Here is a 16,907-nt window from a genome sequence, read left to right on the forward strand (position 1 = left end):
TCACTTTTCCACTTTTCACTTATCACTTGCAAATGCGCATTTCAACGCTTACACAGCGCCCTATTCAGTGCTTAGATGGACTGCTAGAAGGCGCTAGTCCATCTGAGCACTGAAGAAGGCGCTATGTAAGCGTTGAAATGCGCATTTGCAAGTGATAAGTGAAAAGTAATAAAATTGAAAAGTGAGGCGAAAAAAGTGTAGTGTAAAAAAATGGCGTCGAAAAAACATCGAAAATTTTCGATTTCTCAAAAATTCAAAACGACGCCACTGTTGCCCCTTAAGGTGAAATGTGTTCAAACTCGGGGGAATTTGTTTTTGCGACAAAATACATCAAAAAATCATACCTCGGCATGCTTTCAGTCAGGTATAATGTGCTCTATGAAGCCAATCACCTCCGAGGATTAGCAGACCGTAATTAACTAGATTGTAAGCAACTCTGGTTGAGGAATTTGATTCTTTTCATGTATAACGCACCACAGCTGCAAAGCTGATGTTCCGAGGTTTCGCTTTTCATGCTACAGAAGCGACAGATATCATCCTTGAACTCGACCAATGTTCTTTAGATGATACTTACTCGGACAGTGCCCGGTTATTAGTCCTGTGTAGATAGGGTTACCATTTCGTCGGAGTTAAAAATCAGGACAATTTTTTCCAGCAAAAATTTGTTCTAAGCTATTGTTAATTTTTGGGGTATCAATAAATAAAACACGTAATTTGAGATTTGCACTTCAAAATACGCCAGAAGCGTCATATTTAACGTATTTCTCGAACGATTCAATTTTGCAACTAGACGTTAGTAGATACCTTAAAAAAATGCAACACTAGTAAACTGTTTGAAATAAACCTAATTGTCAAAAAACGTTTAACGATTTCAACGACTAGACAATTTCTCTCATTAAAATTCAACCAAAGAAAGAAATCGTTTAAAATAAGTTCGTTTCTTCCCGGAGTCAAGATGAAAGTACTGAACAGTTTGCTTCCTTTTTGAATATCCGGCATCATTCAGAAAAATCAGGACAAATGCTAAAATATGAATAATAAATCAGGACGCTCCAAATGGATCTCAAAATCAGGACATGTTCTGCTAAATCAGGACGGATGGTATCCCTGTGTGTAGATACAGAGCGCCCACTTATTGAGCTCTAATAACTTTGTTGTAATTTTTGCCTTTGGCGATATAACCCGTTTTGACTGGTGACATCCTCTGACAGCCATCCAGTTGGCTGTCACCCATCGTTTCTACCAGTATTTAGGTTCCATTTTATTGTACAAATCGAAATGCCGCAAAAGGGATCCGGAGCATCAAATAGAGAGGTGATTATCCGTTTTTTTCTCTTTATGTTCGACGACTTCTCAATTCTTTATCACTTTCCTATATAAAAATTCGATGATTTTTATCCTTCTAAAATTTGGACACACAAATATCTCTTCACAGTGCTTTGTTCACATTTCACTGTATTTGATGTAGTTCGGTTATTTGCAAAATATTGGGTAATGCTGAACAATGCTTAGGTCGTGGAAAATAAAGCCTGAAGAAGCAAACACTTGACAGCAACTCATGATGTGCATATCATGACTTTCTAGATCATGTAACTCCGAAAAAATATATCTATAGACTATCTCACCGAACCTCTTTAACCTCATTTTTCTGACAGTCAGTAGTAACTTTGTTCATGTTTTGGACTTTGTGCTTTTTTCTGGTAAAGCACGTAGTGCAAATTATGCTCAATTTGTAATTATTCTTAGTATATTAGCACCTCACGCACAACATTTAAAGGGCATTTTGGTCACAATTGAAATGATTTGCTATAATTGAGAAAAAAAAACTGCATCACCTTAAGGTAAACAAAGTTACCAGTAGCTGTCAAACTCAGGTGCGTAACCTCACCGTGCGATGGTCTATGTAAAGCCTCGGATTAGCAAGAAATTGCAGCAGATATTTATTGCTGTAGGAGATTTGTACTATTTTTCATCTCAGCCCATATATTCATCTCATGGAATATTGATCCAAATTTGAAATAACATCCGGGCGTTAGGTTAGAAAAAAATCAGTATGTACTGAACATTCAATTTTTGGTTTTATAAAACAAGAATGGTTGCAAAATATTAGCAAATATATACAGTCAGTATACTGTCAACAACACTGATAAACTAATGTAATTCTTCATTTCAATACTCAATTAAAACGATATCTTCGAAAACGGTGATTTTCTGGTCATAAAATAACCCAGCGATACGCTATAAGTGCGTAACAAAACTACCCGAAGCTCCACCCCATCATGCCAGCAACTTGCTGAGCCGAATGCTGGCTGTCGCTGCTGCTGTTAGCGACGCGCAGTGTGCATTCGGCTAAGCTGACTCTCGTCATAGCATTACCGATTTGCCTATACCATTGGTTCTCCAGTGCTATTGTGAGCCGTGGTATATTACGGCCTGCTGACGAATTGACAGAGCTCAGTGTACGCTAACGCTTCCTTCCATGTGCATACACAATTGCTGGAGTTCTCTATAGTAACTCCGAACTGAGCAAGTGCTGCTGCGCTCGATAATCGACGACGGAAAGTAAATTCGCGAGTTCCTTCGATTTTTATTTCGGCTATGTAAATTAGATTATTCTGATCGTTAATTTGCGATATATTTCGACGACAGAGAAAAAAAAAAAATTAACGGTCTGCAAGATTGTGATGTTAGAAGCCAGTGTCCCTTCCCGATGTGTGATGATAAGACGCGATTGTGATTGTGGGTTATTAATTTTTATCACATGCAGCAAGTTCTTTGTTGACATTTGATGGGACGAAGATTAGGGGCAATGATCGCTTTTCTCAGTAATCTATGGCAATGAATTTAGTTTTGGTTTACATTGAAGATAGAGATTAGAACACGACACAAGTGATATGAACGTGATAAAGTGCAATTGATAAGATCACACATAAGTGGATATCCAATCGTACCGATTTGAGTGTGCGCTTACAAAGAACAAGGTTCTCTACATGAAACGTCATTATTTTGTTCAACAAATGAACACCCGACCGCGAGTTGACCCAGACGGGGTACACAAGATAAGTTCCAGAACCAAAGACGGTGGGCCTAAAGGAATGGCCAACGTTGCGTTTGAAGGGACTGACGAAGTTGGTGGTACCATCTATGGACCTCCGGATTATGGGATAGTAAATATTTACCAGAAAGCGACCGAAGGTTCGCCTGTCGGGGGTAAAGCTTTGTATAACGGCGGTGATGATAGGAGTGACAATGGCAGTAATGTAACGGCCGCTGACGATGATAGTGACATAATTTCAGAGTATATCGGTCATTACGGCCGATGGCAATTCGGTTGGACTTTTCTGCTCTGTTTGTTCCAGATTCCGGTAACCTTCCATATTTTCTGCTTGGTGTTTCAGGTAAGAATCTGGGGTTTTTCGAAAAAATCACACAGTTAAGCTGTTTTCATCTGAATAAATTAATTTTGAAATTAGAAGAATATAAATGCAGTAAGATCTTGTTAATTAAAACGGTTCGATTGGATTTTATTGCTTGTCGATAGGAAGTTAGTTCTGCAAGCACGCACGCGTATGTCGTCAAATGCGATTTGTGGTGTAATTGAGGGAAGTTCATTACTATGCATTTATCGGCTTAACATATTCATTTGAACATTTGCAACGCGAAGATCCCGCTTTGCTCGATATTGACTGCCTTGGCTGATAACATAAATAATATAATATTAATAGTCCTCCCAAGAAAATTTACATGAGCAAATTGAATCCAGTCGCTTTAAAACTTAGACGGATTTCGTACCAACTTGATTGAAGGGTTGGCAGTATCCACTCAGAATTTAATGAAACGTTGTGAGTGTGTAGACCTTACCAAACTAAGCAACTTGGCATATATTTTTCACGGAAATTTATCCAGACTAACATTTGTAAGGATCTATAGTTTTTTAACCTTTTAATAAATCGATGCATCTAAATAAAGATAAGAGATACACAAAAAAGACGACCTGGGATGACATTTGGCGAACTGTCTGAGCTCTCATTTAAAAATATTAGAGAAATAAATTTGAGATACTACACTGAAAAAAAAAATTAAAAATGAAAGGAGATTTAAAAAACGATCATCTTATTTTTCAAATGGAACTTTGTGGGTGTATTAAACTAAGCAATTCTGCAAACTCTTTTCTTTCTTCATAAATCGATATATCTGAATAACAACGGGAGATACAAAAGAGTTGTCAAGGAATGGCCTTTAGGAAACTTTCTGAATTCTCATTTTTTTAAACATTAAAAAAAATGAAACTCTTGTAATATCTTGAGAATAAAAATTTTCTAGAAAAAACTTTTTCAAGTTTTCAAATTTGAAAAAAAATGAGCTTCAGTATCATTAAGTAAAAATTCCAACAGTTTTAGAAAAGTAATCTCTGGACAAATTTTCTCTATCTCTTATCTCTTGTCATTATTTAGACATACAGGCCAACTTCGATACAAGATACCCTCGTTATAACGTACCCTCGATATAGTGTTATTTGATGTGAAGTACATTTTACCTTAATATAAGGTATATATTTTTTTTAAGTTACAAATAACTCCGAAATTGATATTAAAAGTTCTATAAACAATACATTAGTTATCTTGTCAACATCTCAGGTTACTATTGATCATTTAGTGAGTGTCCATCAATTACGCTACACTTAACGGAAAACCGTGCAAAAAAATTAATGTTGCTCAGTAAACATGATATAGCGTGGTTTAACATGTATGGGATATTATGATAATTTTGGTCTCTGAAAAATCTGTTGGAAATTTTAATACAACTATTTTTTAAACTCAAAGTTCCAGAAATGTTTTCAAAAATTCTCCAAAATCAGTTTTTCTCAAAAACTGTGTAATGAAAAGTTTAAGATCATACGGTCATTTTAAAATTCAACGAAGAAAATGCAGATTCAGAAATGCTAATGGGCGAAGAAATTACTGTAAAATTTTTCAATCCGTATGCAAATGGTTCTTCTACATCGACCAAAAAGTAAATTTAATATTAGAAGAAAAAAAAGAAATAGTTTCAGTATAAATTTATATGTACGCAAATGAATGTTGAACAAAAAAACTAGTAAGGCGTCGTACACAAATTACGTAACGCTAAAAATCTAGATTTCAGACCGCCGAAATTTTCAATTTCGACCAAACAACACAGTTACGTAACTGTAACTACTACCCCCTTCTCCCCTACATAATAATAAGTAACGCAGACGCAACCCCCCCCCCCCCCCCTCCATGCGTTACGTAATTTGTGTACGACGCCTAATAATATCATGATGGCTGGCAATTTTTCATCTTTTAATTCTCAAGATGACTTACTTTTTGGAAACGAACACACGAGTTTAGAAGTCTCCCTAAAAAGTAAAAAAATAAACTATGTGATTTAAATTGCTCTTCAAACATGTTGTTTCACACTTATAGTTGGATTTTAATTCCAAACTAAACTATACGTAGACAAAAGACAACAAAATGAAGTATTTAAAGCAATATAATTGAAGATGTTTTATGATTCGATATAAGGGACAATTCGATATGAAGTACCTTTTGAAAATCAAAATGTACCTTAATCGAAGTTCGCCTGTATCGATTTATAAAAAAATTAAAAACGTATGCCCTTTTCAAATGTTAGTCTTGATAAAGCCTACATACTCATAGAGTTTAATTGAATTCTGAGAGGGGGCTCTGGTTTATTTGGAGCGAAATACGTCGTGAATTTATCTTGACATTAAGAGAACAATGCTGATTTCGATATTATGAACTGAAACCGTAATCACAAACTGTGAAAAGTTTATCATCATCATCAAATAAATAATTTTGCCAGGAATCGTAATACCGTACAGCAATTATTTTAAAATGGAACTATTAAGCGGTGATTGTACAAGCTAAAGCTGTGTAGTTTTTGTACGGTAATATCCGTTCACTAGAAGCAAACAGTGCAGTTGAAATTTTAAAATAGTCAATCGCAATCTCTACTAGCATGGATAGAAGGTAGGGAATGAACTTTGCGTACTATGAATACGTTACGATGAAAAATGTTCAGACGATAAAGACTCGTGCCTTGTTATACTTTGTGTAAATGGACTGTAGGAAGTCGAACCTTTATGAAATTATTTTAATACTGGGACCTTATTGAGGGCAGGCATGGTCTCAGTTGCCCTTTTGGTGCGACTGTGACAAGTTCATTGTTGACATTTGAAATTAATTAAATTAATTCAAATTAATGTGACCAGAAATATTGATCTTTTGTGATATCGTCCCGATGTTTGCTGTATTCCGGTCTTCTATTATTAGCAATTTCGCTTTTAATAGTACGTGACATTCTTAAAACTATTATCCGTGATTGTGTGTATTGCTTATTTACCCTTCCATTTACGCTTACTGCTTCGAGCCTTGTTGTTTTAAGCCTATATTATGGCCAATTACTTCAACTAAACTTTCCGGTAGGTGGAATTGATTGAGATACAGAAAGAAAACATATTATATTAAAAAAGATTGTATCCTCGACTATAATCCTCTTTCTTGGTCTTCTGGCATTGAAATGATAGAAATAATAAAGCCTGTAATATTGTTGATATGCCAGAATAATAAAAAGTACAGAATTATATCAAATTTTGTTATCATACACTTGAATGTTCAAAAGTGTGTTTTTTAAAACATATTTATAACAGAATTTGTTATTCAATTGACAAAATATTGTACACTTTACTTGCTGTAAATTGCAACTTGCTGTAAATTGTAATAATCAGTAAGTAATTTTGATATTTTAACTGTTAACGAGACCAAGTTTAGAACACAAGTTAATACAAAAAGTTCGTAACAAATATCAAGATTTGTTATAATGTTCATATTTTCGACTGGTCGGGTGTCCTATCCACAAAGTTTTTCAAAACAATATAGGGGAACTGCTCCATTATTCATCTAATTAAGCCGATATTCACGAAGAATGCACGGATTAAACACCAAATTTTCCCAAAATCATTGAACAAATAAACAAAATACGCCTACGTGCTCTTATGGAATCGTTCAACGATGTATATTCAGTAAACTTAGCCAGATTTATCCTGAATTTTGTAAAACAAACCATTTTTCACAACGCTTCCATATCCATCTCAAAACTTGAATCACTGCTCAATTATTCATCTCACGACGCCCCCATATTCATCATACTGTTAATCATGAATGAATCACATTATCATGAATGAACGTAGCCGCAGCCCGTCTTAGTAGGTTACCTAGATATCCGCTGTAGTTGTTCACGTGCAAAATTGGTAATCTAGGTAACCACTACAGTGCTGTCGATTTATGTCAGTAATGTCGGAAATTTAAACATTTCCAGTGTGATTTTTTCGTTTTAACAGAAACTGATTGGCAACTTTTGATTTTCTTCAACGCAGTGAAAACAGATGAAAATACATACAGTTGACATTTGGGATTTGTGAACATTCATCTCATATATTTCTGCTAATTCAAGCTTGTTTTAGGAAATTTGAGCTGTACATTTCAAAGATTAAAGTATTATTAGTGTGGTGAGTGATTTTGTTTAATGTTTTAAATAAAAAGTGGTCCACTAGTGATGAAAAAACTTTGGTTGGCTGCAGAACGAGTCCCGTTGTAGCCGTATAGAACAATGCGCGGATTTTGTTTTCTGAGGTAGGTGATTGAATGAAATGAGTTTTCGAGTGCAGATGCCCGACTATAATATCAAATTTAGAGCTTTTAAGTGAGTTTTTGAGGATTCTACTTAATGTGAAATCTAAAGTAAACTAAGAAGAATCCATTCCATGGATTAAAAGATTTATTTAGTTAGAAAATATGCGTTTTTTCTGTTTTTAATTGTGTTTTCATGTTGTATGAGATGAATATATGGGCTGAGATGAATAATGGAGCCGTTCCCCTACGCTATAGCTAAATTTAATTCAACGATGACTATTGCCTAGATACAAACGGAATTCTCTGCTTCAATTCCGACAAAACTTTATGGTTTGACTATCTCAGTACAAATCTTTTTCTAGGAACTGATTGCTAAGATTGAGTTAGAAAAAAAGTAAACTTTAGTATTTGTCTTTCTTAACTTTCGTTTTGCAAAATACATTCATTATTTGTATCTTTGCAATTTGCACTCAGATTTCAGATCATATGAAAAACGTCGCAAAAAATTTGCGTCTCAACCCAAAATTAGTCATTTTCAGTTTATTTTATGGAACATTGTAAATAGAGTAGCGAACAACAGAAGTTTTGACAACGATACATAGGTTAGATATGTCGATGCGCGATTTTTTTGCGGAAGGTTATCTATCCTACGTGATCGTTTAAGTTAAAGGAAGCTTAATGAATTGTTTCCTTCTTCTTTTAGGTTCGAACGATTTCGTCCAATGGAGGAATAGAATAATTACTCTCCACAATTCGTTCTATTCCACCGCGATGCCGTTCGCTGTAATTTCCGTGTTCAATGTTTCTTCACTTTCGCTTTCATCTCGCGTACCTTTTGCCGTTACCGGTTGAACTTTCGTATAAACAGGTTGACTGTTCGCCGATATTCATGACCGTGTCCTTGCTAATGACAACACGCACATGCGAACAGGCGGGCACAATGCATCACCGCTTGGTGTGCGTTGGCGCAGCTAGCCGGTTGTTTGGTTGGCATTTGTGGACATTTCAAGTTCAGCAAGAAAAGCTCGCACCATCGAAGGTGAATAAACCCCATTACGCTTGGTTCCCGCAAATTCAACGCGTTCTCGGTTGTGATCACGACTGTGTGGGGCACAAGTGGGCAAGCGAAAGTGTTTTTGCTTGTCTAGTTATTCACCCATGCGCTCGCATGATCGAAGTCGAAAACCCGGTAACATAAATACCACAAATGTGAGATAATCATATTGAATAACTATCTCTAACCTCTTATGCTTTGCCCATATTCGCGGATTAGTTCCACTTTTTCTGCGGTTTTTGCCTCAATTTAAGTAAAACAATAGTTAGGGGTTCAGTGCTACCAGTTACGTAAAATAATCTGCTAAATTATCCATTTCGATCAGATTCAAGTTGATCAGATACTCCTGATCGAAATACGAAATTAAGGTAAAAGTAAATATAATATATACGTTTCAAATGGAATCCAAATTGGAAACAACTGAGGAGCAACTAGGCAGCACTGGTCATGGGACCACTTACCCCACTCAAGAGCGAATACGAGTAAATCCTACATGCCGAAAGTGGTTGAATAACATCAAACGTGAAGCACTCCATCGCTTGTCTATTGTTATTCAAAAATCTGTAACGATTGGGAAATTGAGAGCACATTTAACCGAGAAGAGACTGCACATTTAGATAAATTCAATAATAATAATTTAATAATGTATCTACTAACAAAACATAACACGACTTTTTTTAACAAGTAAATGGATGAAGTTAAACTTGGGACTATTTAACTCAAACATATTAGTTTTGCTATTCTCACAGTAACACTCACGAAACATAATGTGTACCGCACATGCCTCCATTAGCCATTCTTAATTATTGCACGTTCAACGATCGATTGACCCGGTAAAACCCACGCCGGAATTGACATCTCCGGAGAGAAAAAAAAACACAGCTTGATCTCGGGTTGATCTAGGATGTCAAGATCACCTGTGGTATTAAGCTGTGCGCAGCGAGTGAATGCCAAATTTAATTTTTGCAAAACGTGATTATCTGGGCCGGGTTGATCCGATGCAAAGGAGGCAGTTGAACCGAAAAGTGAAACGATTAAGCGCCCGGTCGCCTGTTGCGGTTTTGCACTGTGACGGGCAGGAAATGGTTCGATTGTTATTACAACTTCTGTCACGGTATGCTTATGTTGCAAAGTTTTAGCTCATGGCTATGGTAATATTTTTGTGTAAGGCACAGTTTGTCGATTTGTATGGCCCTACGGTTTTGCCGCATAATTGGTTTACGCTGTAAAGATTTTTGTTAATGAGCATTGTTAACTGTCTCTCATGGTCACCGGATTAACTTGACTTGCGATACCCAAATTTTTTTTTTAGACTGACCTAGTAATATAAGCTTCCACAGCTGATGAATTTAATGGCTATATAAACATATCGAGTTGATTGTTGGACAATTTAATATAAAGATAGAATTTATCAGTAGCTTTTCCTTAACCTTCTCATGCGAAAGCCGAAAACAAGGACGCACCTACACAGCCATTTGTCCTCGTATATACGGTCAGCCAAAGGCTCACAAAGCCGACCTGCCGCTTCGCCCCGTTGTCCCCAACGTCACCGCCCCCACATACGCGCTTTCCAAATACATTGCCAGCATACTACAGAAAGCATTCACAAGCGAGTACAACATAACCAATAGCTTCGAGTTCACGAGATATATCAATACGATCACGCTTCCTCCGAATCACGTTCCCGTATCATTCGATGTCGTTTCATTGTATACAAACGTGCCCCAAGATCTTATATTACAAACCATCAAAGACAGTTGGCCCAGCATAAGCGAAAACATTCACATAGATTTGGATCTTTTTCTGGAAATGACCGAATTTTGCCTGAAAGGTAGCTATTTCCAGTTCAGAGGGAAATTTTATTTGCAACAGACGGGTACCGCCATGGGGAGCCCCTTATCGCCAATTCTTGCCGACATGGTGATGGAGGACCTTTTATGCAATACAACTAAAAAACTTAGTTTCGTTCCACCAGTCCTCAAAAAATACGTAGATGATCTGATACTAGCTCTCCAACAACATGAAACCCAAAACACTCTCTGCAAGTTCAATGAGTTTCATCCTAACCTACAATTCACGATGGAAGAAGAATCCAATGGAAGCCTGCCGTACCTGGACACGAAAATCATTCACTCCGCCAATCAAACACTCAGCACAGAATGGTATGCGAAACCAATAGCATCAGGACGTCTGCTCAATTACCATTCGTTTCACCCACTCGCAATGAAGATAAACGTCGCAACTAACTTCGTTCATCGCGTCACCAGTCTGACCACCAACAGCAGCATAACACAACAAAAACACATCATCTTTCAACATCTCCGCCGCAACAGCTATCCATCCGCTCTGATAAACCGCCTCACTAATAGCATCAAACAACCGATAACAGCACCTGCAACAGCAACCACCAACAGCACACCGGGAGACAACGTCGTTCCTGAAATCACCTACCGTCAACATTCCGACACTCAGCTCCATTCTAATTAGCATCCTGAAAAAAGACTATCCCCTAGTTAAGATAGCATTAAAAACCATCAAAACAACGAGAAATCTGTTAGGACCAGTGACAGATCCAATAGAACCACTACAACACAGCAATGTTATCTATTCGATTCCCTGCAACGATTGTGCCAAATCATATATAGGGAGGACAAAAAATCAATTGAAGACAAGAATCAGTGAACACAAATCCAATGTCAACAAATTGCTTGCATCCCCATACCAGCCCAGCGAACAACGAACAGCTCTCACACAACACATGATCGATCATGAACACACATTCAACCTCAGCAAAACCAAAATAATAGACCGCAGTTACAAAGCTTCTGATCTACCAATACTTGAAATGTGTCATATCCAGAACACACCAAACACAGTTAACTTCAGAACAGATGTAGATAACCTCAACACCACTTACGCAGGCAATTTTGCATTCCTTCACTCCAGAGCCGTTGAACTTCTCGTAGATTTTGCAGTCCAAGCAATAGAAGGTCTTGAAGATAATATATGTGCTATTTTGCTTGAATAACTGTAGTTTCAGTGATTTGAAGGAAATCAGCGCCGGCCACGTCCTTGCAATCAAGCGGGAAAAGGGAAGGGCTGTTAGTGTGACCTTTGCTGATTGGAGATCGTGCATCTCCACAAAAGTTACAGGAAAGAGATTTTTGTCAGAGGGTAACGCGATCATACATATATATTTGGGTGGCAATGAAATTCGACTTTTCGAATTTCGCTTAGAAGTAGTGCCAACAGTAGGCTGCGCTAGCATATAGAAATGTTCAAATTGTTATGATTCTGTTGAATTTTATGGCATCAAAAAAATTGAAAATTTGGTAACCATGTACTGTTAACAATGATAAAATAATGCTTGGATTCCGTTCCGTATCGTCATAAACCTACTTGTCAAAAAAGGGAAATCAACTTACAACTAGCTTGCTAACTTGCTAACTTATTGGTTATGAAGAGAGCTTATCTTAGCAATTAAGGATTGCAACGATATTTGTCGGAAATTGGTAATAATTTTATATGACACAGCTTATAAAGATTCAACTCCGGTAAGTCTATGTAATTCGCGTGTACCAAACCAAGTAGGATGTTTCAAAATCATTTTCAGAATTTTGTTCTGAATCCTTTGAAGCGTTTTCTTCCTTGTTAAACAACAACTTGACCAGATCGGTACAGCAAAAAGTATTGCTGGTCAAAACATTTGTTTGTAAATCAAAAGTTTGCTCTTTAAACAACGTTCAGAATTCTTGTTAATGAGAGAATATAAACATTTCGTATATTTGATGCACTTTGCTTGTATACTCCCAATGTGCTCAACCGGCTAATTAGAGAAGCGCAATTTTGGGTGGTTTATTTCAATAGCGCATACATTCGTTTAACTTCCTAATTCGAGACCGATTCAAACCAACAGATCAATGCAATGCTAACAGATAGAATATTATTGGGGTAACGCACCTTAGTGAGACACAAAATGTATCGTACGATGAGGATTCGGTATAAACCAATATATCATAAAAAGGTGGTTGGGGCCACGCACAAATGTGTATGTTTCATTTAAAAGGAACACATAAGTTATATTTTCGTTTTGGTGACGTCTAAGAAAAAGTTGTCTGTAAAATAGTGTAGAATAAAACCTCATCATTGGATAATGTATAATCTCATTGCAATACTCAAAAAATTAAGCGAAATCAAAAAATTACGTATTTTTTGCATAAAACAGACGCAGTTTAGACGGCAGGTTTGGCATTTCTGGCACTAGTTTTAAAATATAGCTTGAAAAACGATTACAAACACATACGACTTGCACACCGCAACATAAAAACAGTTAAACAGTTGTTTACAAATGTTAAAGACCCCATTTAACATGAACACCAGAGCAACGTCATCTACAACATACCGTGCAAAGACTGCAGCGCCTGCTACGTGGGAATGACAACAAACATGCTTAAAACTAGAATTAGTGGACACCGGACGCACTATAACACCTGGGACAAACTACTGCAACAAGGTTACAACGAAACAGATACCCAAATTAGTGCACTTAAGGAAAAAACAGCACTAATGCATCACAGTATCACACAGAATCACCGGTTTGATTTTCAACAAACAAAAATTATAGACAGACACAACAAACCACAAGTACTCCCGTTTTTAGAAATTTGCCATAATCCCAACACAGAAAATAGCATAAACAAACGCACAGACACTGAGGGACTGAACACCATATACGCTGGTATTATACACTCGATAAAGAACATCAACCAAAACAGAACAGACAACCATGACAGCCAATCCACTACCACCACAACTCAAAGCTGTACAATCTCTCAAACACACCCTTAGCAAGCCGTCAAGAATTAGTAGACTACAGAGGAAGACGCAAAACCAACAGCTTAGAATATTTATTACCCGATTAAAGTGAAATTGCCATAAAAGTGCTTGAAAAAAGTAAGTGCTAGAAAAAGCTTTAGAAGCTTATACAGTGTAGCACACAAAAATAGGTACACATGCAGTAAGTACGGTTTATAGAGGAAAGTTACAAATCTGTTTAAAGCGAACAATACCTTTTACATATAGCCAAAGTGGGACGCCATTTGTAATACACACCAGACAACCGATGTTGGACACCAACACACTTAACAATAGAACGATTATCCTTTCTGTAAGTAAGCTAACACAGACATAAAACATAAACCAGTAACGAAAGAGGAAAACAACACACAATGTATATCTCCTTGAAAAAGGTGAAATAAAGTCACCGAAACTGTCGGAATAAGAAAAAAACAAATCGTTTTTGCTAGTATACACGGACTGATTAAGCCGATAAACCCATCAAACTAACCGTTTCAGTCGTCATATAAACAAATATAGCTTGAAAAAAAAAAGCTTTCATATGTATCTATTCCGATCTTGCGCAGAGTTGCGCAGAGTACCATTCTTTTGAAGAGAAACAACAAGTGTTCAGCACATATTGGATTTCAAAAATGTAAATTTAAATTGACACTGAAAACCGTCAACAGAATAACAAATGGCTCACAAGTTTAATTCATCAATATTCCGATATTTACACAGTATCAAAAGCTAATAATTTTTGATGTTGTGGATAACCAGCACTGAGTACCAAAATCATGTTTTAGGTTCGTATCAGTCACATGTAAAAACAATCGTGTAAACACAAACCATGACATAATAAATCGCCTGCTAATTTCTACAGAGCAAATAGTGAATTATTATTTAGACGTTAGAAACTGCATTTAAAAAACTCTCTTTGAAGATTTTAAAACTGTATTAAAAATAAACACATAAATGAAGATGAAGGTGGAAGGTGAATAAAAAGAAGAACGCGATAAACAGAAGCAATGTAATATAGTCACTTTGAAAAAACAAGTCATAAGAGATTTTCAACAGGAAGCATATTTTTCAATTGATTTTTTTTCTCAACAACAACAAAATTTTTATGTTTTTTTGTAGCATATAAAAGTCTTTCAAGCATCATGCATTTTATTTTTCAAAACATCGAAACCGACGTAAAATTATTTTTCATGTAATATATATAAAAAACACAATTCCTCTGGCATTCAGAAGTACGCATTTTCATGCAAAAATAATGTCGAATTCGGACTCAGCGTTCCATAATTATATAAAAACCATGAATTTTCCTTGAATTGAAGACATTTTTTGCTTGGCCAGCATTTGTATGGAGTTGTCCCACTGTGGCGGGGTGTGTCCAGTAAAGTTTTAGATGACTCTTAAACAAGAAACTTTGCCGAAAACATCATATTTATAACTCTTATACATATTACGAGTCTCAAAGGTGCTAAAAATCCCAATTTTTTGTGATTTTTTTGACAGATTTCTTCGAATTTTTAAACATTCTGCAAAGTTCTTTGCCGTCTAAAATGCATGTTTTTGTTGAACATTGTTATTTTTTATCTATTGAAATGAAAAGGTTATTTGACAAAGTTCTATATTTTTGATGGTTCTTGTACCTTCGCCATTCCAAAATCTCGCCATTCTTCAAAAGTGACAGTTCCATATGATGAAAAGTGCGGTTGATTTTGAAAGCTTCTTCAAGTAATAATTAATGATATGACTCTTTATAGGATTTTCTCTGGGTTTTGTGTTTGTAAAACAAGTCCCTAATATATTAGAATGCATCTACAATATGGTGCATCTACTAGTTTTTCGCTAATAACGATAAAAATAACGCTAGAATAAAAAAGTTCTTAAAAAAGGAAAATGTAAGACAAGTTTTGTTGTTTTTTTTTTGTATTTTAAAATGTATTGAGGGGATATTTTGTGGAGAGGCTATCCGTAAACCACGTAGACACAATAAAGATCATTTCTGATCCCTCTTCAAGCAAAAAATGTCATGGTTTGTGTTTACACGATACATTTTAGTATACACAAACTTCAAGCATGGTTTTTCGCCTAATCCGCTGCCTTCCTCACAGTTCATCTTTTTTGTTTGTGATCCCATATTCTACGTTGGTGTAGGTTTTTGGTAATTTTGGTGATTTTTTAGATCATGTGATTCTCACAAGGGAACATACTTAAATGCCGTAGCATTCATGGGGGGAGGGGGGATGCTATGTTTGTTTTTTGACAATCTGTGACAAGGAGGAGCTGGGTTCAAATCAGCGTAGAAATATTTTGGAAAGACAAACTTTTTTTCTGCAGAAAAAATGTACACTAGAAATACACTAAAACATCCCACAAAGCTTGCAGCGGGAACTGTTGAAATCTTTTTATCTGTGGCATTCAGCAAGCTTCTGGAAGCTCTTCTAGCACATAAATAATCGTTTGCATTCTCAACGCGCGCCGTTTAGTAATGAAAATTACTAGATACTCGTTTGTTTTCAAAGTTGGTTGGTGCAGCGTATTTTTCTGCGAATTCGTGAATATTTTCTGCGTTCCTGTGAAAATGATGAAAAATAAAAGTTACGTCATTTAAATATGCTCCCTTACGTTATCTGTGATATTTTTTCGAAATCGAATATTTTGGTAAAGGGGTAATTTCACGGGGGGTTTTGTAATCTTAATTTTAATGCTACGTTATTTGTTTAATAATAACCAATCATATACGATTTAACAGTCAACATTCAAATCTTGTCTATGAGCAATCGTATTTTTCAAAGGCTAGAGAAATCATAAAATAGGTCATAAGAAAAGTCCTCAGATTAAACATTAAATTAAAGTTTTAAATCATAGTACTCTACTACAGACCTCGTTTGATTTTGGCACGTTTCGTTTTTGGCACGGTTCAATTTTGGCAACATAAAAACTTTGGACGTGTTGCCACCGCTTCAGTTCGGTAGGCATCGGACAACTCTGTTCAGATTGGTTATATAATTCCCAAGTAACATTAAAAGTTTTTTTATACCCTCGACATCGTTGTAATGGCTGTATTCTTAAATCTGCTTTTAAGCAGGATAAATCTTAATGGTTATGATAAAACTATGAAAAAACTTTGTTACAGCTACAAGGGCCCACGCTACAAGAGGGTGTTGAGCATATATTTTAAAACCATTTATATGAGTATACGTTTTAGTCGGAAATTCTTAACGCAGCTTTAAGAGTGTCTGTTGAGAACTTAAATGACATAAAAGTGAACTTAAGACGTCATTCAAAGGATCGCTTGGGATTATAAAAAACCTGCGTTTGTAGACAAT

At 36.1% G+C, this 16,907-nt stretch overlaps 1 protein-coding gene across 1 annotated transcript in view; it reads left to right on the forward strand.

The window, feature by feature from the left end:
- The first annotated feature begins 2,435 nt into the window (after nucleotides 1–2,435).
- Nucleotides 2,436–16,907, forward strand: part of LOC129731308 (organic cation transporter protein-like) — a 75,092-nt gene continuing 60,620 nt past the window's right edge. Inside the window, exon 1 of the mRNA XM_055691187.1 lies at nucleotides 2,436–3,398. Coding sequence (XP_055547162.1) covers nucleotides 2,991–3,398 — 408 coding nt within the window. The 5' untranslated portion in view covers nucleotides 2,436–2,990. The remainder of the gene's footprint in view (nucleotides 3,399–16,907) is intronic.

Source organism: Wyeomyia smithii, chromosome 3 (genome assembly GCF_029784165.1).
Source record: "Wyeomyia smithii strain HCP4-BCI-WySm-NY-G18 chromosome 3, ASM2978416v1, whole genome shotgun sequence".
Classification (NCBI taxonomy): Eukaryota; Metazoa; Arthropoda; class Insecta; order Diptera; family Culicidae; genus Wyeomyia; species Wyeomyia smithii.